Source organism: Crinia signifera, chromosome 9 (genome assembly GCF_055691185.1).
Source record: "Crinia signifera chromosome 9, ASM5569118v1, whole genome shotgun sequence".
Taxonomy (NCBI): Eukaryota; Metazoa; Chordata; class Amphibia; order Anura; family Myobatrachidae; genus Crinia; species Crinia signifera.
Window position 1 is genome coordinate 15,676,044 of NC_139225.1, and position 21,870 is coordinate 15,697,913.

Genomic DNA, 21,870 nt, shown 5'->3' on the forward strand with positions numbered 1-21,870 from the left:
GGATGTAAAATGCACCTGGGTAACACCATGCTGCACTGCAGGTGGGGCGGATGTAAAATGCACCTGGGTAACACCATGCTGCACTGTGGGGGGGGGGGGGGGTGGATGTAACGTGCACCTGGGTAACACCATGCTGCTCTGCAGGTGGGCCAGATGTAACATGTGCACCTAGGTAACACCATGCTGCGCTGCAGGGGGCAGATTTAACATGCACCTGGGTAACACCATGCTGCACTGCAGGTGGGCCAGATGTAACATGTGCACCTGGGTAACACCATGCTGCGCTGCAGGGAGGGCTGATGTAACCTGCACCTGGGTAACACCATGCTGCACTGCAGGGGGTAGATGTAACATGTGCAGAGAGAGTTAGACGTGCAGCCTTTCTAACAGGTCTGACTTGGCGCTGGATGTACAGTCCGTCCCTGCCGACCCTGTAATTGTCCCGGGTTACGCCGCCCTCTGGAAGTGTATCGTGTGGCTGCATTATTGTTGGCTCATTAATAGTTCCTGCTCCGAAGAGGCGATTAAGAAAGCGTTTATATTACCATAATGGGCCAGGATCCCTGCATACATTAATACTAACGAGCGTGCATGGGAGAACGACGTGCTGGTGATGTATTATGGATGCCGGGCTCCGACATGGCGCAAAGGGGCGACAATCCCACTCTCCAGCGATAATACCTCGCCTTATAGATCACCGTGATAGCAGGGGTTACCGCGGGTGATGGCACTAGCAGGGGTTACCGTGGGTGATGGCACTAGCAGGGGTTACCGCGGGTGATGGCACTAGCAGGGGTTACCGCGGGTGATGGCAATAGCAGGGGTTACCGTGGGTGATGGCACTAGCAGGGGTTACCGCGGGTGATGGCACTAGCAGGGGTTACCGCGGGTGATGGCACTAGCAGGGGTTACCGCGGGTGATGGCACTAGCAGGGGTTACCGCGGGTGATGGCACTAGCAGGGGTTACCGCGGGTGATGGCAATAGCAGGGGTTACCGCGGGTGATGGCACTAGCAGGGGTTACCGTGGGTGATGGCACTAGCAGGGGTTACCGCGGGTGATGGCACTAGCAGGGGTTACCGCGGGTGATGGCACTAGCAGGGGTTACCGCGGGTGAGGGCACTAGCAGGGGTTACCGCGGGTGATGGCACTAGCTGGGGTTACCGCGGGTGTTGGCACTAGCTGGGGTTACCGCGGGTAATGGCACTAGCAGGGGTTACCGCGGGTCATGGCACCAGCAGGGGTTACCGTGGGTGATGGCACCAGCTGGGGTTACCGTGGGTGATGGCACCAGCTGGGGTTACCGTGGGTGATGGCACCAGCTGGGGTTACCGTGGGTGATGGCACTAACTGGTTACTGTGGGTGGTGGCACTAGCAGGGGTTACCGTGTGTGATGGCACTAGCAGAGGTTACCGTGGGTGATGGCACTAGCAGAGGTTACCGTGGGTGATGGCACTAACAGAGGTTACCGTGGGTGATGGCACTAGCAGGGGTTACCGTGGGTGATGGCACTAGCAGGGGTTACCGTGGGTGATGGCACTAGCTGGGGTTACCGCGGGTGATGGCACTAGCTGGGGTTACCGCGGGTGATGGCACTAGCTGGGGTTACCGCGGGTGTTGGCACTAGCTGGGGTTACCGCGGGTGATGGCACTAGCAGGGGTTACCGCGGGTGATGGCACTAGCAGGGGTTACCGCGGGTGATGGCACTAGCAGGGGTTACCGCGGGTCATGGCACCAGTAGGGGTTACCGTGGGTGATGGCACCAGCTGGGGTTACCGTGTGTGATGGCACCAGCTGGGGTTACCGTGGGTGGTGGCACTAGCAGGGGTTACCGTGGGTGATGGCACTAGCAGGGGTTACCGTGGGTGATGGCACTAGCAGGGGTTACCGTGGGTGATGGCACTAGCAGGGGTTAGCAGGGGTTACCGTGGGTGATGGCACTAGCAGGGGTTACCGTGGGTGATGGCACTAGCAGGGGTTACCGTGGGTGATGACACCAGCTGGGGTTACCGTGGGTGATGGCACTAGCAGGGGTTACCGTGGGTGATGGCACTAGCAGGGGTTACCGTGGGTGATGGCACTAGCAGGGGTTACCGTGGGTGATGGCACTAGCAGGGGTTACCGTGGGTGATGGCACTAGCAGGGGTTACCGTGGGTGATGACACCAGCTGGGGTTACCGTGGGTGATGGCACTAGCAGGGGTTACCGTGGGTGATGACACCAGCTGGGGTTACCGCGGGTGATGGCACTAGCAGGGGTTACTGTGGGTGATGGAACTAGCAGGGGTTACCGTGGGTGATGGCACTAGCAGGGGTTAGCAGGGGTTACCGTGGGTGATGGCACTTGACGCAATAAAATCTGATTGATGGAGAAATCCTCATCGCTGCGTATTCCCAATGAGCTGATAGTCGCTGTTTAACGTATGGACATTTATGGCACAGAAGGTATCCCGATAGTAGATCGACATCATATTGTCGACATGGTGAAAAGGTCAGTATATCCAAAGGGTCGACATGACAATGATCGACACATAAAATGGTCGCTACGAGTTTTTTTTTATTCCAATTCTTTTATTTGTCATACTTTTACCATGCATGCGGACTGTGATTGGGAACGGTAGAGCGCACCGCGGCCGCAGAGCGCGGCATCTGTCACTTGGCGAGCAGATCAGCCAGATCAGTCAAACAGTCATCGTGTCGACCTTTTACACCATACACCTATAGGAAGGGTATCCAGCTACGAGTCCCCGGGAACACCAGGCTGAGTGGTATTATAATGGTGCACCAATATCCTACTATGTAGCTGCTGTATAGATATTTGGGGACGTATTTGGGGGCCTGGCGATGTGCCCCTTACACCATTAATTGTCCATCCTCTCCTCCTTGCAGTTACGATTGTGACAAGCAGAATTACACCACACGGGTATACCCCCATATCACTAACTGGTGAGTACAACGGGCATTCTGGGTGGCGGAACGCGCAGCGTCGCCCATTGCTCCTGCAGGATTATTGTCAGCAAATGTGTGACCGCTCTCTCTCTAACAGGGATCCGATCATTTGGGTGGATCGCAGGACGCCGCTGTGGGCCATCCAGGTTAGTGGCGGTGGTTCTGTCCATAAGGTCACTGGTCGCTCTCCGTCGCCGAATATATCAGAATTGATGAGTATCATCACCTGGGGACATGGCTGCCATCCGAAATTGTGGGGTCCAGGACTGATCAAATAGGCAGCATCCCCTGTGGCGGCTCCTGATTGGCTGCTGGTCCAATTGATTTGCAGTCTGCGCCAATTTCACAATACCCCCAGCGCTATCTCCATGGCCTCCTGACCAACGCGGCGGCTGTGATAAAGCTTGCAGCCAATCCAGTGGGCCCCTTGCTGCCTGGGCCCGGAACTTGAGTACCCCCAGTCCCCCCCCCTGATGGCGACCCTGCGTGGGGATGCAGACTGAAAACAGAATGCACCAGATCCCAGAAAGTAAATTGCGCAGTGACACAATAGTAACGAGACTCGGACACGTACCAATGCTCCATCCTCTTCTATATGGTAATATAATATACGCTGGCACTCTGTAATACCATCGGGTGCGGAATCCCATGTACCAGCTGCGGTCACTGACACACGCCCTGGGCGGGTCATGTGTATGGGCACCAGTAGCTGCCTCCCAGTCTCCACCTACCTAGGAACCAGCCATCATTTCTCCGTATCTGATACAGTCTGACCCAAGGGGGTAGATTATTAGGTCAACAGTCAATAGGACGGCATGGTCCAATAACACATCGTCGACACAATCAAAAGGTCGACACAGGATAAGGTAGACACAGGAAATGGTCAATAAGAGTTTTGCACAGTTTTTGATGTCTGTCATCCCCGTATAAGTGTACTGTGCCCCCTGGCATGGCTCGCTGCATTTGGCACACCATAATATTCCCTTCCTATGCCCACTTGGATCGTGAAGCAAGATCGTCGATTTTATAAGAAAAAGAAATAACGAAAAAACTCATGTTGACCTTTTCCTGTGTCATCCTTTGACATTTTGCTTGTGTCGACATAGACCATGCTGACCTTGTTCATATGTGGACCCATTGCCTGTGGTCCCTATGACCGGGTACCCTGCCCCAATCCCAGCAGTGTCTCTGTGCCCACGCTCCCCGTACCACATGCGCCACCTGAGGTTTTAGAAACGCGTTTGATCCCATTCCCGCCACGCGGGAATCTCCTGAAACTTCCTGTAGGTGAAATTGGGCCCCGATAAGCAATGTCATCTATAGATGACGTTGGCTAATAGAAGCTGGTGGGCTCCTCTCTGCAACAATCACCAAGCGGGTTACCGCCAGTGCCCCCCTGTGGCTTGTGCATGCACAGAGGGACTGCCGGGTCACAAACACCAGAAAGGTTTCTTACTGGGTAGGGAGGGCCCTGCTCGTGAGTGAGGGTACACTCTAACTGGAAGAGGACAGAGCTGGTACAGGACCAGTGAGTGTGGGGTGAGGATGCCCTCAGGTGAGTAGTAAAGAGGGGGAGTGGGGTGAGTTCCCTAGAGAAGAAGCTTCATGTGCCCAGATATCGCCAGCCAGCTCTGGGCATCCTGTTGGCCAGAGGCACTGACAGACAGGATGCCCCCTGGCCATTTGCAATAAGAGACAGCTGGCAGAGCTGGGAGAACACCCTGCCTAGCCCATGGCGTGATCTGCGCCCGCTACCCAGCCAATAAGCGCCCCACCCTCCCTGCCCCCTGGCATCTATCAGTAATGTCCGTGTCTCTTGTATTATAGGTGACGGTGGCTATAATCAGTTTCTGTGAGACCATGCTCCTGATATATCTCAGCTATAAGGTTAGTGCTCCGGAATGTTCTGTGTCAATTCTTCCAAGGGAGAGCAGTATAATATATCCATCCCAATGTCCACATTCCTGGGTGTGTCTTGTAGATTGGTGGGAAGGACTAGGCCAGGGGTGGTAGGTGCAGGGGAGGCTGGAGGGGGCAGGTGCAGGGAGGCTCGAGGGGGCAGGTGCAGGGGAGGCTGGAGGGGGAAGGGGCAGGGGAGGCTGGGGGGTGGTAGGTGCAGGGGAGGCTGGAGGGGGCAGGTGCAGGGGAAGCCGTTTGGTGGTGGTAGGTGAGGGGTGGCCCAGGGGGGTGGCAGGATGTGGGGGGGCCCAGTGGGGTGGCAGGTGAAAGGTGAGGCCCATAGTGGCAGGTGAGGGGAGGCCCTTGGTGGCAAGTGAAGGGAGGGGTCGCAGATGAGGGGAGGCCCGTAATGGCAGGTGAGGGGAGGCCCTTGGTGGCAAGTGAAGGGAGGGGTCACAGATAAGGGGGGGGCCCGTAGTGGCAGGGGAGAGGAGGGGTCACAGGTGAGGGCAGGCCCAGAGGTGGCCAGTGAGGCGAGGCCTGTGGTGGCAGGTGAGGAAGGGGTTGCAGGTGAGGTGAGGCCCGTGGTGGCAGGGGAGGGGAGGCCCGTGGTGATAGGTGAGGGGAGGGGTCACAGATGAGGGGAGGCCCAGAGGTGGCAGGTGATGGGAGGACCGTAGTGACAGGTGCGGGTAGGCTCATGGTGGGAGGTGAGGGGAGGCCCATGGTGGGAGGCTCATGGTGGGAGGTGAGGGGAAGCCCATGGTGGGAGGTGAGGGGAGGCCCATGGTGGGAGGTGAGGGGAGGCCCATGGTGGGAGGTGAGGGGAGGCCCATGGTGGGAGGTGAGGGGAGGCCCATGGTGGGAGGGGGAGGCACTCCACCAGGTGTCTCCATGTTATACTGGGGCTGCACCAATGTCTGTTACAGCTGGTGCCTGGTCACCTGCCCTGGTGCCTCCCATGTATCAAGAGTTTCTGCAGCAGCTTGTCTGTTACCACCAAGCTGCATGCCAGGTCTAGTCCTCTCTGCCATATCTGTGTACATGGACATGGGGCCGCCATACTGTGTGCTGCAGAACCTGCCCGGTAATAGGATGCTGGGGGTCACTAACATTGGGGGTGATGTTTCCATAGTGGAGGCACCGTTGGCCTCATTCTGTGCCTCACTCATCAGACTAAGCATTATGGCACCAATGTATGAGCGATGCTGCGAGGCACAGACTATGTTATAGAACCTGAGGCACCCTACAAACTGCTATATATCCCCGTATGATGTATTTCTGAGACCAGCGATTCGGAGAATGATCTGCGGTCACACTGAGCATTATACCCGGGGATACTGACAGGTACTTACCTCTTTCTGTGCTCAACCCACAGGGGAACATCTGGGAACAGATCATTCGCATTTCCTTCATCTTGGAGATGATAAACTCGGTTCCCTTCATCATCACGGTAAGCCTCGCTCTTATCTACTCGGCTTAGTACATAGATCCCTCACTCACTGACGTGATCAACTCACCCGAATTCTGGTAGCGCCAGCAATGGACAGTGTCCGAAATTAGGCTCTGTTTGGGTTGGACGTACAGGGGCCCGGCAGTGAGGTGTGAGCTGTGGCGGTCTGTAGTTTGGGTTGGATGTACAGGGGCCCGACAATGAGGTGTGAGCTGTGGCGGTCAGGAGTTTGGGTTGGATGCACAGGGGCCCGGCAGTGAGGTGTGAGCTGTTATGGTCAGGAGTTTGGGTTGGATGTACAGGGGCCCGGCAGTGAGGTGTGAGCTGTGGCGGTCAGGAGTTTGGGTTGGATGTACAGGGGCCCGGCAGTGAGGTGTGAGCTGTTATGGTCAGGAGTTTGGGTTGGATGTACAGGGGCCCGGCAGTGAGGTGTGAGCTGTGGCGGTCAGGAGTTTGTGTTAAATGTATAGGGGCCCGGCAGTGAGGTGTGAGCTGTGGCGGTCAGGAGTTTGGGTTGGATGTACAGGGGCCCGGCAGTGAGGTGTGAGCTGTGGCGGTCAGGAGTTTGTGTTAAATGTATAGGGGCCCGGCAGTGAGGTGTGAGCTGTTATGGTCAGGAGTTTGGGTTGGATGTACAGGGGCCCGGCAGTGAGGTGTGATGTGTGGCGGTCAGGAGTTTGGGTTTTATGTACAGGGGCCCAGCAGTGAGGTGTGATTGATGGTCAGGAGTTTGGGTTAAATGTACAGAGTGACGGTCGGGAGTTTGGGTTGGACTACAGGGGCCCAGCAGTGAGGTGTGACGGTCGGGAGTTGGGGTTAAATGTACAGGGGCCTCACAGTGAGGTGCGATGTGTGTCGGTCAGGAGATTGGGTTGGATGTACAGGGGACCGGCCGTGAGGTGTGATGGTCGTGAGCTTGGGTTGGATGTTCAGGGGCCCGGCAGTGAGGTGTGACGGTCGTGAGCTTGGGTTGGATGTACAGGGGCCCGGCAGTGAGGTGTGATGGTCGTGAGTTTGGGTTGGATGTACAGGGGCCCGGCAGTGAGGTGTGACGGTCGTGAGCTTGGGTTGGATGTTCAGGGGCCTGGCAGTGAGGTGTGACGGTCGTGAGCTTGGGTTGGATGTACAGGGGCCCGGCAGGGAGGTGTGACGGCCTGTAGTTTGGGTTGGATGTACAGGGGCCCGGCAGTGAGGTGTGACCTGTAGCGGTTGTACAGGGGTCCTGTCATATTGAGGTGGAAGGATACTTACATCTGTGCAGGTGAGCATCTGTTTCCTCCCCCCGTGGTCCTCCCTGATTGCTGAGATACAGAAGAATAGTTATTTCTTTCTGTGCAGAAAGCTATGGGCCCACATTACAGGAATGAATGGCGCCCGGGGAGCCCCACATTGCCTTTGTCAGCTGAGATTTCCCACGCATTCCCTTTGTTCTCCGGCCTTGTAAATGGTATCCAGATACAAAGCCTCTGTGTGAATAAATGAAGTCTGATTTTCTCTAGTAATTGACTGAAAGCTCAGAACAGGAGGCGAGTCTGGAAATAATTGTCGCTGAGGTGGGAGGTTGTCCAAAGAGCGTTTCGACTTTTCGCTGGCGGCCTTTTACCCCTACGCGGGTCCCTAGTGACGAACATCTCTCATCGTTACTCATAGCGACCTCCGATACCACTTTCCAAAGCTTATTTACCTCAGAGACCGAACCCCAGTCTAATCTGCTCTGCGTCTACGTCTGTGCAGGTGTGCGCGGATCTGGCGTCTGTAGTGCACAGAAGTAGGGTGCAAAACTGGGGCATCCGGTGTGAGGTGTGTGCCAGGAGCGTGTGCGGGTCTGCATTTGTACATGGTGCAATTCAAGTGTTGCTCTAATTGGGAGCACACAGGCACCGGTGCTGCTGACATTACTGTTATGATGTTCCCGCCAGTTTGACGGGCTGGTAACTAGTATATGTATCCTGGAACGACATACCCCAGTCTGCATGCCCCATATGCGCACTCTCGCGGCCGATGTCAGACTTTATATGCTTCACTTCAAACCTAGTGATAATCAGTGACGTAACGATACCACCCCAGTCCAAGTGAAATCTACTGAAAATGGCCCTCCAAAAATGGCAGCCACCTTGGAAGAGACTGATACTAGAGTTACTACTGGACCTCTGTCGGAAAAGCAGAGGGTGTATAGCGCTACAGTATGTGGAGGTGCCAGATCTGGGAACGCATGCATGTCTGCAAGTATGTAAGCCCTGGCAACGTGCATGTAACCTATGGCAACGAGCATGGAGGGAAACAAAAAAAAGCTGCAGTTACACATTAGACGCCGTGGGGGTTCTTGCCGCAGCAGTGCTTTGTGAGCGGGACGAAGCGGATCCTTCCCAGCATCATGCCCCGCGGCTGCAGGCATCTGGGTGGGATGTACCAAGCACTGGCGTTACATCCTGCTGCCCATCGCCACGCTGCTCATCGCATATGTGCTAACTTATTGCAGCACAAAGGGCAGCTCTTCCCATAATCGCCACCTGGATTGTGGGTAGAGTATTCTGGATGCCCTCACATAGGTTCTGGGAAGTGGCGGAAGGTATATGGGCTGAGCAGTAATCCCGTATTCCTTTTAGGGCCTGGATGCACCTCACTGTAGATGCTCGCCGTTTAACTCTATAGACCCCCCCTGTCCTGTACCCACGCCTTGCTCAGAGAAGGATCGGAGGCAGGTGCAGCGCAATATCCCCCGCACCTTGTAACCGTCATGTAAAATGATTGCATCTCTTTGTTTATTCCTAGATATTTTGGCCGCCGCTGCGGAATCTGTTTATCCCGGTTTTCCTGAACTGCTGGCTGGCGAAATGCGTTTTAGAGAATATGATAGTAAGTATGACCGTCTCTTCTGCAGGCGTAGCACAGGGGAGTGCATGAGACTTGTGCTCCTCGTACACGTGTGACGGGTGCTAAACCCTAATTGTAACATGTTCATGTATGTACGGTGAAGATAAAATATCCTGTTCAGCGTTACCCTGACAGTCCTCTGTAGAAGTGTTCAAATGTTACCTCCCCCACTGCATTGCATACGGACAAATCTAATCCCACAACCTTTGGGCAATGCCCTATTGCGGTCAGAATGCAAAGACTGGTACATGATGTCACAGCAGCTTAAATGACTGCACAGTCATTCTGTAGCAATCAACCAATCACATGGTAAATGAGAATGGTCAGTATATCTGCAGCGCTCCCTCTTACTCCACCAGTGGAAGCGTTCTACGTGACTGAGTAAGTGGACGATTACCAAGCCTTGGCAAAAGTAGCTTTCCGGACCTGTTGCCCATGTTAGATGGCATTAGTTACTGCCACCCGTAGGCAGCACTGACTGGGGCATTGCAAATGGCGGTGTCATGTGCGCACATTTTACACGGTTATTCAGCGAAACGCGTGAGTCTGTCACCTGCAGATGGGGAGGCTGCGACCTGGTTCCAGTTAATAGATCTACAGTCAGTAGGTTGACACAAAAAGGTCAACATGCATTAGACCGACATGCGCTTGGAAGACATTGACAAAGGGCCGACATGCTAGGTCAACGTGAGTTTTTTGACAGGTGTCGACACTGACACTAAGAAGGTGAACAGTGAATCTTGACCTTTTCCATGTCAATCTTTTGTCAGTGTCACGCTAATTGTGTGAGAGGGTAAGGGGACATGTGACGCTATGTGTGGATATTTACGGTGAAGATATTAAATGTGAAAACACACCAAACATCATATACTCACACATGTTAATCCATCCTCATTACAGAAGTGAATTTAGTGAGAGCAGCCTGCCTGCCACCTTATTTTATTATTTGTGATTTCCTACTTTAAGTGTTGTTTGTTTATTTCTCCCTATTTTTTTAATAAACATTTCGCAGTATTTTTAAAGCATATCTAATAAAAGTATAAATTTTAAATGACATAGGTGCACCCATATAGACAGGACATTCCTGTTCTTCTTTCTTTTTGTGACATTTCTCACTGTCCTGGGGTAGCACACCTCCTTCTTCAGTTATTATTATATTAAACTGAATCTTGTATATCATTTTGGGGGTCATTCATAACATCATATATGTAGTCTTGTGCGACCAATCCCTCTCCTTCTGGTCTATAGTTGTGTGAGAGCTAAGGGGACATGTGACGCTAATTGCATGGGGGGGTAAGGGGACATGTGACACTAATTGTGTGAGAGGGTAAGGGGACATGTGACACTAATTGTGTGAGAGGGTAAGGGGACATGTGACGCTAATTGTGTGAGAGGATAAGGGGACATGTGCTGCTAATTGTGTGAGAGGGTAAGGGTACATGTGACGCTAATTGTGTGAGAGGGTAAGGGGACATGTGACACTAATTGTGTGAGAAGGTAAGGGGACATGTGACACTAATTGTGTGAGAGAATAGGGGGAAATGTGACACTAATTGTGTGAGAGAATGAGGGGACATGTGACACTAATTGTGTGAGAGGATAAGGGGACATGTGACACTAATTGTTTGAGAGGGTAAGGGGACATGTGACGCTAATTGTGTGAGAGGATAAGGGGACATGTGACGCTAATTGTGTGAGAGGGTAAGGGGACATGTGACACTAATTGTGTGAGAGGATAAGGGGACGTGTGACACTAATTGTGTGAGAGGATAAGGGGACATGTGACACTAATTGTTTGAGAGGGTAAGGGGACATGTGACGCTAATTGTGTGAGAGGATAAGGGGACATGTGACGCTAATTGTGTGAGAGGATAAGGGTACATATGACGCTAATTGTGTGAGAGGATAAGGGGACGTGTGACACTAATTGTGTGAGAGGATAAGGGGACATGTGACGCTAATTGTGTGAGAGGGTAAGGGGACATGTGACGCTAATTGTGTGAGAGGATAAGGGGACGTGTGACACTAATTGTGTGAGAGGGTAAGGGGACATGTGACGCTAATTGTGTGAGAGGATAAGGGTACATATGACGCTAATTGTGTGAGAGGATAAGGGGACGTGTGACACTAATTGTGTGAGAGGATAAGGGGACATGTGACGCTAATTGTGTGAGAGGATAAGGGGACATGTGACGCTAATTGTGTGAGAGGATAAGGGGACATGTGACACTAATTGTGTGAGAGGGTAAGGGGACATGTGACACTAATTGTGTAAGAGGGTAAGGGTACATGTGTCATTAATTGTGTGAGAGGATAAGGGGACATGTGACACTAATTGTGTAAGAGGGTAAGGGTACATGTGTCATTAATTGTGTGAGAGGATAAGGGGACATGTGACACTAATTGTGTTAGAGGGTAAGGGGACGTGACGCTAATTGCGTGAGAGAATAAGGGGACATGTGACACTAATTGTGTGAGAGGATAAGGGGACGTGTGACGCTAATTGTGTGAGAGGATAAGGGGACATGTGACACTAATTGTTTGAGAGGGTAAGGGGACATGTGTCGTTAATTGTGTGAGAGGATAAGGGGACATGTGACTAATTGTGTGAGAGGGTAAGGGGACGTGACGCTAATTGCGTGAGAGGGTAAGGGGACATGTGACACTAATTGTGTGAGAGGATAAGGGGACATGTGATGCTAATTGTGTGAGAGGATAAGGGGACATGTGACTAATTGTGTGAGAGGGTAAGGGGACATGTGACACTAATTGTGTGAGAGGATAAGGGGACATGTGATGCTAATTGTGTGAGAGGATAAGGGGACATGTGACTAATTGTGTGAGAGGGTAAGGGGACATGTGACGCTAATTGTGTGAGAGGATAAGGGGACATGTGTCGTTAATTGTGTGAGAGGATAAGGGGACATGTGACTAATTGTGTGAGAGGGTAAGGGGACATGTGTCGTTAATTGTGTGAGAGGATAAGGGGACGTGACTAATTGTGTGAGAGGATAAGGGGACATGTGTCGTTAATTGTGTGAGAGGGTAAGGGGACATGTGTCGTTAATTGTGTGAGAGGATAAGGGGACATGTGACACTAATTGTGTGAGAGGATAAGGGGACATGTGACGCTAATTGTGTGAGAGGATAAGGGGACGTGTGACGCTAATTGTGTGAGAGGGTAAGGGGACATGTGACACTAATTGTGTGAGAGGATAAGGGGACGTGTGTCGCTAATTGTGTGAGAGGATAAGGGGACATGTGACACTAATTGTGTGAGAGAATAAGGGGACATGTGACACTAATTGTGTGAGAGGATAAGGGGACAGGTGACGCTAATTGTGTGAGAGGATAAGGGGACATGTGATGCTAATTGTGTGAGAGGATAAGGGGACATGTGACGCTAATTGTGTGAGAGGATAAGGGGACGTGTGACACTAATTGTGTGAGAGGATAAGGGGACGTGTGTCGTTAATTGTGTGAGAGGATAAGGGGACATGTGACTAATTGTGTGAGAGGGTAAGGGGACATGTGACGCTAATTGCGTGAGAGGGTAAGGGGACATGTGACACTAATTGTGTGAGAGGATAAGGGTACATGTGACGCTAATTGTGTGAGAGGATAAGGGGACGTGTGACTAATTGTGTGAGAGGATAAGGGGACATGTGTCGTTAACATAGGCGAATGTAGGGGGTGGTCCGGGGGTGCACAGGACCACCCATTATCCCATTTTGTAGCTGAGGGATGGGGCTTTCCAACGAGCCCAACCCCAATGTCTCTAGCCCCTGGGAACCGGAGATACTGCAAGGCAAAGCTGGAACATTTTCCCTATAGGATAACATGGGACTCGCTAATTCCGACCCCCACCCAGTTCAATGGCTGCCAGTTCCCCCTTCGGCATCACTGAAGCTCGAGGTTGATCTCAGTCAAACCCAAATCGCTGGGCCTTCAATCTAATACCAACTCAAAAGTTCTTCAATATTATACTGGTCTCATGTAAATGGGTCAGTTGGTTCCAAAGATATAGCTGGTTGGTTAAAGGGGGGTAGGGAGTGGTTGTCTCTCCCCCTCACACCAGAAAATGCACTAGGCTGGTGTATAAAGGGTCAGCCTGAGAATGTCCCTGCATGATCCTGGGACCATATTCCCGGGTAAATCCCTGCATTTTCTGTTGTAAAAAGGGGTATTATTTCAAACAGCCGTGACCTGCAGTGCTCTGAATACAGCCAGGCAGCCCCCTGCTCTTTGCCCAGCTGTCAATGACTGTCACCCCTGCAGCTTCCGCTCCAATTCTTCTCCTTGCTTTCACCTCAGCCCGCCCCCCCTTTAATCATATGGTGCCGGCGCCCGGCGTGCTCCCCCAACGTCATGCACAACAACAGCGCGCACAATATTTGAAACTCTACAAGTGGCGGTATGAGGGGGCATTACGCATAATGTGTGGCTTAATGTGTAAGGGGCATTAAGGTGTGCAGCATCATGTGTAATGGGTACTATGGTGTGCGGCATCATGTGTAATGGGTATATGGTGTGCGGCATCATGTGTAATGGGTACTATGGTGTGCGGCATCATGTGTAATGGGTACTATGGTGCCATCAAGCAAGAACCCCCTACCAATGAGCTCGTAGGTAAGCAGCACTTATGTGGCAAATATGTAATGGGCATCATAATGTGTGACACAATGTGTAATAGGCATTATGGTGTGTGGCCTTATGTGTAATTGACATTACGGCATGTGGCTTTATGTGTAATGGGTATTACGGAGTTTGCTAAAATGTGTAATGGGCATTACTGTGTATGGTCTAAAGTGTAATACCACACCCCTTTTTGTGATGCCACGCCTCCTTCCCATGAGACCACGCCCCCTTTTTGCCGCGCGGCTACGCCGCGCAAAGTTCCCCCTACTATTGTGTCTGGATCTGGGACCACCCATTACCATAGTTCTAGATTCGCCTATGGTCGTTAATTGTGTGAGAGGATAAGGGGACATGTGACTAATTGTGTGAGAGGATAAGGGGACATGTGACACTAATTGTGTGAGAGGGTAAGGGGACATGTGACACTAATTGTGTGAGAGGATAAGGGTACATGTGACACTAATTGTGTGAGAGGGTAAGGGGACATGTGACGCTAATTGTGTGAGAGGGTAAGGGGACATGTGACGCTAATTGTGTGAGAGGGTAAGGGGACATGTGACACTAATTGTGTGAGAGGGTAAGGGTACATGTGACGCTAATTGTGTGAGAGGGTAAGGGGACATTTGACGCTAATTTTGTGTGTGAGTCTTGTCTTTTTTTATTTATTCATAGCAATATGTACGTCCTCTTTTAGAATGATCTTCATCGGGCGATCCAGAGGACGCAGTCGGCCATGTTTAATCAGGTGATCATTCTCATCTGCACCCTACTGTGCCTTGTCTTCACAGGGTAAGAGGTTACTTCTCTGTTTGCTATGTTTGTACAGTACAGGTTTTCTGGATTTCTTGTAGCAGTCCAGAAATCTCTGACCACTAAGAGGTCGATATGTCTACTAGGTCCTCATTGGTGGTTACACAACAAGAGGTTGATATGTACTATGTCCTCATTGGTGGTTACACAACAAGAGGTTAATATGTTCTAGGTCCTTATTGGTGGTTGCACTACAAGAGGCCGATATGTCTACTAGGTTCTCATTGGTGGTTACACAACAAGAGATTGATATGTACTAGGTCCTCATTGGTGGTTACACAACAAGAGGTTGATATGTCTACTAAGTCCTCATTGGTGGTTGCACAACAAGAGGCCAATATGTCCTAGGTCCTCATTGGTGGTTGCACAACAAGAGGTCGATATGTACTAGGTCCTCATTGGTGGTTGCACAACAAGAGGCAGATAAGTCTACTCAGGTCCTCATTGGTGGTTGCACAACAAGAGGTCGATATGTACTAGGTCCTCATTGGTGGTTGCACTACAAGAGGCCGATGTGTCTACTCAGGTCCTCACTGACAAAAGGCCAACACAAAAAAAAAAAGTCAGCATGAATTGCTCACAATTTTGCACACACCAGCCTGTACATTGTATTTTGCTGCCCTGTGACATTTGTGCTGTGAGGTAACTGTCAGTCACATGCTGCTTAGCAGTGTCCGTTCTCCTGGAAGTGATTGATAGTTTCCTCCCCTCAGGTGACAGATCCCAGACAGACAGACACGTGCGGGAAATGCATTACAACGGAATGGCAGAGAACTTTCTTTCAGCTGCGGTTTCATAATGTTTCATTAATGCGTCAGCCGCAAGTACTGTGCTGGTTTCTGGCAGCTCGTGCAATTATCCTCTCATCGATGGAACCATGTTCCGATGTTGCAGCACATAGAGGCGCTAAGCGCTGGCCGATGGTGCTGGCAAGGCTTCCGTCCCTCATTAATCAGCAGAGAGGAGCCCTGACGCTGTAATCCTGTTAATGATCAGAGTAATCTGGTTTATCTCAGTCTGACTCTATGTGATCATTGCTGCACGGCGACGATTATACGCAGTAATCACATTACGGGCTGATAGTCACCGTGTAATGATATACTGCCAACATCGGCTATAAAGAGGCCATTCGCCATATCTAAGTGAGCATTGGTGTGAGGCCAGTCTTGGGTATAAGTCCTCAACCTGCCCTCAATGATAGCTCTGCCCTAGTGTTCCCTATCTACCCGCCGTAATCCAACCGCAGCACCTCCTTTTTGTGCCAGCACCCTGAGCTGATCATTGGCACCGAGTCTGTGCCCTGGAATCCCAGGCTGGGGATGTAACCACAATCCGTGACCGGAGCCAGGTTCTCCGACCCCCCGACACCTCCTCGTCATTTATTCAAAGCTTTGATTTCATGTTCCTTTTCCTGCTGCCTGTGAGGCCCGGCGGTAAATAGGAGTGGCACAGAGCTGCCCATGGCTGGGGCATCCTGGCGTGCCTTAGCGGTCATTAATCTGTATTCACCGTCTTATTTTTAGCCTGCGGGATTTATTATAACATGATAACGTTCCTGCTGTAGATGGTAACCGAGAAGGTCTGTACTGTACACATGAGAGATCCCCCGGGGCCCGTGACTGTATAGTCTGCCCCCTACACGTCTGACCAAGGCAATTGGCACCACTGCTGAGCTATTGTCAGTGGTTGATGTCATACGGTCGCTCATCTTGTCGCTGACCTGCCCGCAATTACTCCGCTCTGTAGGCTGAAAACGCTGCTGAAAGGAGCTTTTCCAGAGGACAATTACAGCTTCCCCAGCACAGCCCGTAATTACCTCCTAAACTGGGAACATGCATTAACGCCCCTCTCGGCGCCTTTTGTCCTGGCAGAGAGCGAGACGCAGCGTTACCCCACAACTGGGATTGTGCGCAGGGCCTTAACATTAGTCATTTAATTGAACCGATTGCCAGCGGCCGCGTGATTGGTGCTAGGTAGGTGAGTCGCGCTCAAGAGCTCTTGGCGTTCGTAGCAGAAGAAGAGTCCTTGCTCCTGGCTCAGCTTCACATGCTGGTTCTGCAATGTCACCTACAGTATCTGTGGCCCAGTACCATGCTTACGCTGCCGGCCCCAGAACACCTGCTGAACTCCAACATCATGGCCACCATCCTCTGTTTTCACTAGCAGGGTCCACTTATGTGTTCTGGGGTGAGGTCACTGCTGGAATCTACATGGGCTTTGGCTTATGACGACAGGCACTGTGCACCCCAACTCCCATATCTCCCTTCCCCGTCCTTCTGTCCCACATGATTTGGTGTTGGGAACCCCATAAACCTCCAAGCTCTTGGGCAGCCAGCTAGCCTAGCAAGGTGGTGGCACCCACCCTGCCTGTGCTGGGTCCACTCATGGAAACAAACATGGTGGTCTCAGCACATCATGTGACTGATGCAGTGTCACATGACCTCCATTGTCTCTCTCGTCGGGGTGTAGCTCAAAGCATCAATACTGTCTAGGTCGACATGTGAAAAAAAGGTGGACTTGGAAAAGTTTGACCTTGACAAAAAACTTGACACAAGCAAAAGGTCGACAGAAAATAAGTCACATGAAAAGTTCAGCATTCATTTTTAAGTGGTTTTTCTTGTCAATGTCGACACCTGTTGATGTGGGCCCCGATTTAGTGTAAAGTTTACTCTCACATGGCTCGCTTCGCTTTTAAAAGCCAAATGGAAAGCTGCACATGGAAAAACCCTACTGTCATGATGCTTTTTTCCATGTGAGCTTTTTTCCCATGTTACATACAATACCGTGTGGAATTTGGTAGGTAATCAAGGCGCTTTGCAAACATTCAAGGTGAAACCCAAAAAACAAAAGAAAAAAACCACAATAGTGTAATATGGTTTTAACAGTACATAACAGTTCAATTAAAACTGGAGTCGACTCGTACCGAATTAAATGGTCTACATATGAGGTAGACAATAAGGCGTAGGGAGGGACATATGCTTGTCACAATGGAACCAAGAACTCCTCTCACTTTCTTTCCTAATTCCAGACATGGATTTTCTAGCTTCTAGGTACACATTACAATCAACCTAGAACCTAGGTGTACCTAGAGGCTAGAAAATCCATGTCTGGAATTAGGAAATACTTTGTAAATTTGGGATGGTAGTATAAATACCCCTACTGGTGACCACTTTCTGTATGCCTTGAGAAAGATACCGCAAGGTATCGAAACCGGTTGGCAGTGGTCGTTTGAAAACACTCTGGAAGGGGACCGGACGGACTTCACCTTACAGCCAGTATCCAGGGACGCCTGTGGTGGTTGTACATCTTATGCTTTTGTGTCTACAATCACTTGTGGACATAATTGAATGGTGAGAGTCCTGAGATCCCTTACATTGTGTGATGTTTTAATTGTGTGTGAATAAAAGTATGTTATACTGCACCATGAAGTTTCTCTTATCCGTTTTAGATTCATCAGCATCTAAAGAAAGTGAGAGGAGTTCTTGGTTCCATTGTGACAAGCATATGTCCCTCCCTACGCCTTATTGTCTACCTCATATGTAGACCATTTAATTCGGTACGAGTCGACTCCAGTTTTAATTGAACTGTTATGTACTGTTAAAACCATATTACACTATTGTGTTTTTTTTCTTTTGTTTTTTTTGGGCTTCACCTTGAATGTTTGCAAAGCGCCTTGGTTACCTACCAAATTCCACACGGTATTGTATGTAACTAACCTCTGGAGTGGTTCTCCAATTTTTTGGTTGTGGTTTTGGGGCTGCTATTTAAGCGCATGATATATTAGTCCAAATCTTTTGTCTTTGTTTTTTCCCATGTTGTCTTTTTCTTTCCATGTGGACTTTTTTCCATGTGGGCTTTTTTCCCCATGTGGGCTTTTTTTCCCCATGTGGGCTTTTTTTCCCCCATGTGGGCTTTTTTTACCCCATGTGGGCTTTTTTTCCCCATGTGGGCTTTTTTTTCCCCATGTGGGCTTTTTTTCCCCATGTGGGCTTTTTTTCCCATGTGGCCTTTTTTTCCCATGTGGCCTTTTTTCCATGTGGCCTTTTTTTCTCATGTGGGTTTTTTTTTCTCATGTAGGTTTTTTTTTCTCATGTAGGTTTTTTTTCCCCATGTGGTTTTTTTTTCCCATGTGGCCTTTTTTTCCATGTGGCCTTTTTTTCTCATGTGGGTTTTTTTTTCTCATGTAGGTTTTTTTTCCCCATGTGGCCTTTTTTTCCCATGTGGCCTTTTTTTCCCATGTGGACTTTTTTTCCCATGTGGACTTTTTTTCCATGTGGCCTTTTTTTCTCATGTGGGTTTTTTTTTCTCATGTAGGTTTTTTTCCCCCATGTGGGCTTTTTTTCACCTGGGCTTTTTTTTTCCGTGTGGGATTTTGCCATACAACTTGGAAAAAGGCAAGAGAGTATATAGGTCACCATTCCCTCTATACTAAAAATGGCTCCTCTGCAAACTAACTGCTTGGGTCTTGTCCTCTGTAGGTGAAATAGTATCTATTGTTATAACCCTTCCGTATGGAGGTCGTTTCTCCCATCAAATATATAAAGTGCTTCTTTTTTGGGAACTGAGATTTTACTGAGGACAATGGAGGCGGCGAGTTACGTAATGACTGAGGTGAGTGCATGAGGGAGTCACTGTGACCCTTTGAGCAGTAATCTCTTATGTAACACAGCTGCCGGAACATTATATTCTCCATTATAAGGGATTGTTCCAATCGCTCTCAGTCATCACCACATAAGTGTCCCTGACATCTGCTAATGCATTGCTGGCTGCAGGTAGGAGTAAGAGCTCATTAGCTGGAAAGTCACATTAGTAATGAACTTTCCACACAGGTATAATCTTCTGGGAGCTGATATGGAGTAGGCGGCCCTTATATACAGTGCAGGGGTGGACCTACAGTGGCTTTACGACAGTGATGGGCAACACTAAGCCCTGATTGTAAGGGTATTGGAACATTAGTTTAACAGCTATTAAATCAACGCGATAATGGTCGACACGTCGGGTGGAATATAATACGGTGTGAGAATCCGAAAGTTTTTTTCCATTTTTTTTAAAGTGGCAATCATTTACACTGCAAAACCGGGTTGCTTTTGCTATTTAAATGATTGCCGCTTTAAAAAAAAGAAGAAGGGGGAAACGCTCCCAAAATCTCTCATGTTCTGATTCTCACACCCTATTATTCCACCCATCATATGGTCAACATGATTATTTCATAATATTTGTCATTTTGGACTATCATTGCTGAAAGCATATTTAACAAATGTCGTACACTAATTCAGGGTCCAGGTGCTACAAGGTAAAAATAGACACACAAAAACCTCATATCAACCTTTTCCTCCCCACATCGACCCGTACGGTGTGCACTATTATACAGCGCTGTCTGGTACGCAGTCCCTTATGGTGTGCACTATTATACAGCGCTGTCTGGTACGCAGGCCCTTACGGTGTGCACTATTATACAGCGCTGTCTGGTACGCAGGCCCGTACGGTGTGCACTATTATACAGCGCTGTCTGGTACGCAGGCCCTTACGGTGTCCACTATTATACAGTGCTGTCTGGTACGCAGGCCCTTATGGTGTGCACTATTATACAGCTCTGTTTGGTACGCAGGCCCTTACGGTGTGCACTATTATACAGCTCTGTTTGGTACGCAGGCCCTTACGGTGTGCACTATTATACAGCGCTGTCTGGTACACAGTCCCTTATGGTGTGCACTATTATACAGTGCTGTCTGGTACGCAGGCCCTTACGGTGTGCACTATTATACAGCTCTGTTTGGTACGCAGGCCCTTACAGTGTGCACTATTATACAGCTCTGTTTGGTACGCAGGCCCTTATGGTGTGCAGTATTATACAGCACTGTCTGGTACGCAGGCCCTTACGGTGTGCACTATTATACAGCGCTGTCTGATACGCAGGCCCTTATGGTGTGCACTATTATACAGCGCTGCCTGGTACGCAGACCCTTACGGTGTGCATTATACAGCGCTGTCTGGTACGCAGGCCCTTATGGTGTGCAGTATTATACAGCACTGTCTGGTACGCAGGCCCTTATGGTGTGCAGTATTATACAGCACTGTCTGGTACGCAGGCCCTTACGGTGTGCACTATTATACAGCACTGTCTGGTACGCAGGCCCTTACGGTGTGCACTATTATACAGCGTTGTCTGGTACGCAAGCCCTTACGGTGTGCACTATTATACAGCGCTGTCTGGTACGCAGGCCCTTACGGTGTGCACTATTATATAGCGCTGTCTGGTACGCAGGCCTTTACAGTGTTGCACTTTTATACAGCGCTGTCTGGTACGCAGGCCCTTACGGTGTTGCACTATTATAGAGCGCTGTCTGGTACGCAGGCCCTTATGGTGTGTACAATTATACAGTGCTGTCTGGTACGCAGGCCCTTACGGTGTGCACTATTATACAGCGCTGTCTGGTACGCAGGCCCTTACGGTGTGCACCATTTGTTGCTGTTTTGCAGGATGTGTGGGATTCAGCATTTGGAACGAGCTGGGGAACACCTGTCCCTATTCAAATCGTTTTACTTCTGCATTGTCACCTTCTCCACGGTGGGCTACGGAGACGTGACCCCTAAGATATGGCCGTCTCAGCTGCTGGTGGTCATCATGATCTGCGTGGCACTTGTAGTGTTACCTCTCCAGGTACGTGGTATGTTTATGGATCTTGGTCCCCCCGCGACTGGTGGGTTGTGTCATCCAGGACCCTCACACAGGGAAGCGGCTTATGTTCTGTTGCATTGTGGGGTATCAAAAGATGTGCAGGTCAGAGGTCACAGCCCTCCCAGCATTCCAGGGCTGGTGTAATGTAGTGATGGCCATCGACCATCGATGATTAGAAAACATTGATGGTTTACCGGGGATGTCATATAGTTTTGCCACTGATGGGGGAGAACCAGATAGTTTCCCACCAACGATGCCAAGCTTAAACGAATAGTTTTGTTTTGCTTTTTCCTGGGACACGGAGCATAGTTCTGCCCAGGACAACTGTGAAGCCACACCCCCATATTCTGATTGGCCCAAAGGCCAATCAGTCAAAGAAAATGGATGACATGGCAAACATCGATGGCAAAGTCAACGATGGCCATCCCTAGTGACAGGCTTCTCCGCACCCTAGCAACGCGTCAACCTACTATCGCCCCCAGTCTATGAAATGCGTCAGCCACGGAGAGAACGCAGGAGCACTATTCACAAAATAGAAAGGCTTACCCACCACGTCCAGGGAACCTC

General features: G+C 50.2%; 1 protein-coding gene across 1 annotated transcript in view; it reads left to right on the top strand.

Moving 5' to 3' along the window:
- The window catches only part of KCNT1 (potassium sodium-activated channel subfamily T member 1), a 208,404-nt gene that overhangs the window by 148,828 nt on the left and 37,706 nt on the right, over positions 1-21,870 (top strand). Inside the window, 7 exon segments of the mRNA XM_083161136.1 lie at positions 2,891-2,947; positions 3,048-3,096; positions 4,778-4,837; positions 6,228-6,302; positions 9,075-9,158; positions 14,509-14,603; positions 21,105-21,285. Coding sequence (XP_083017262.1) covers positions 2,891-2,947; positions 3,048-3,096; positions 4,778-4,837; positions 6,228-6,302; positions 9,075-9,158; positions 14,509-14,603; positions 21,105-21,285 — 601 coding nt within the window.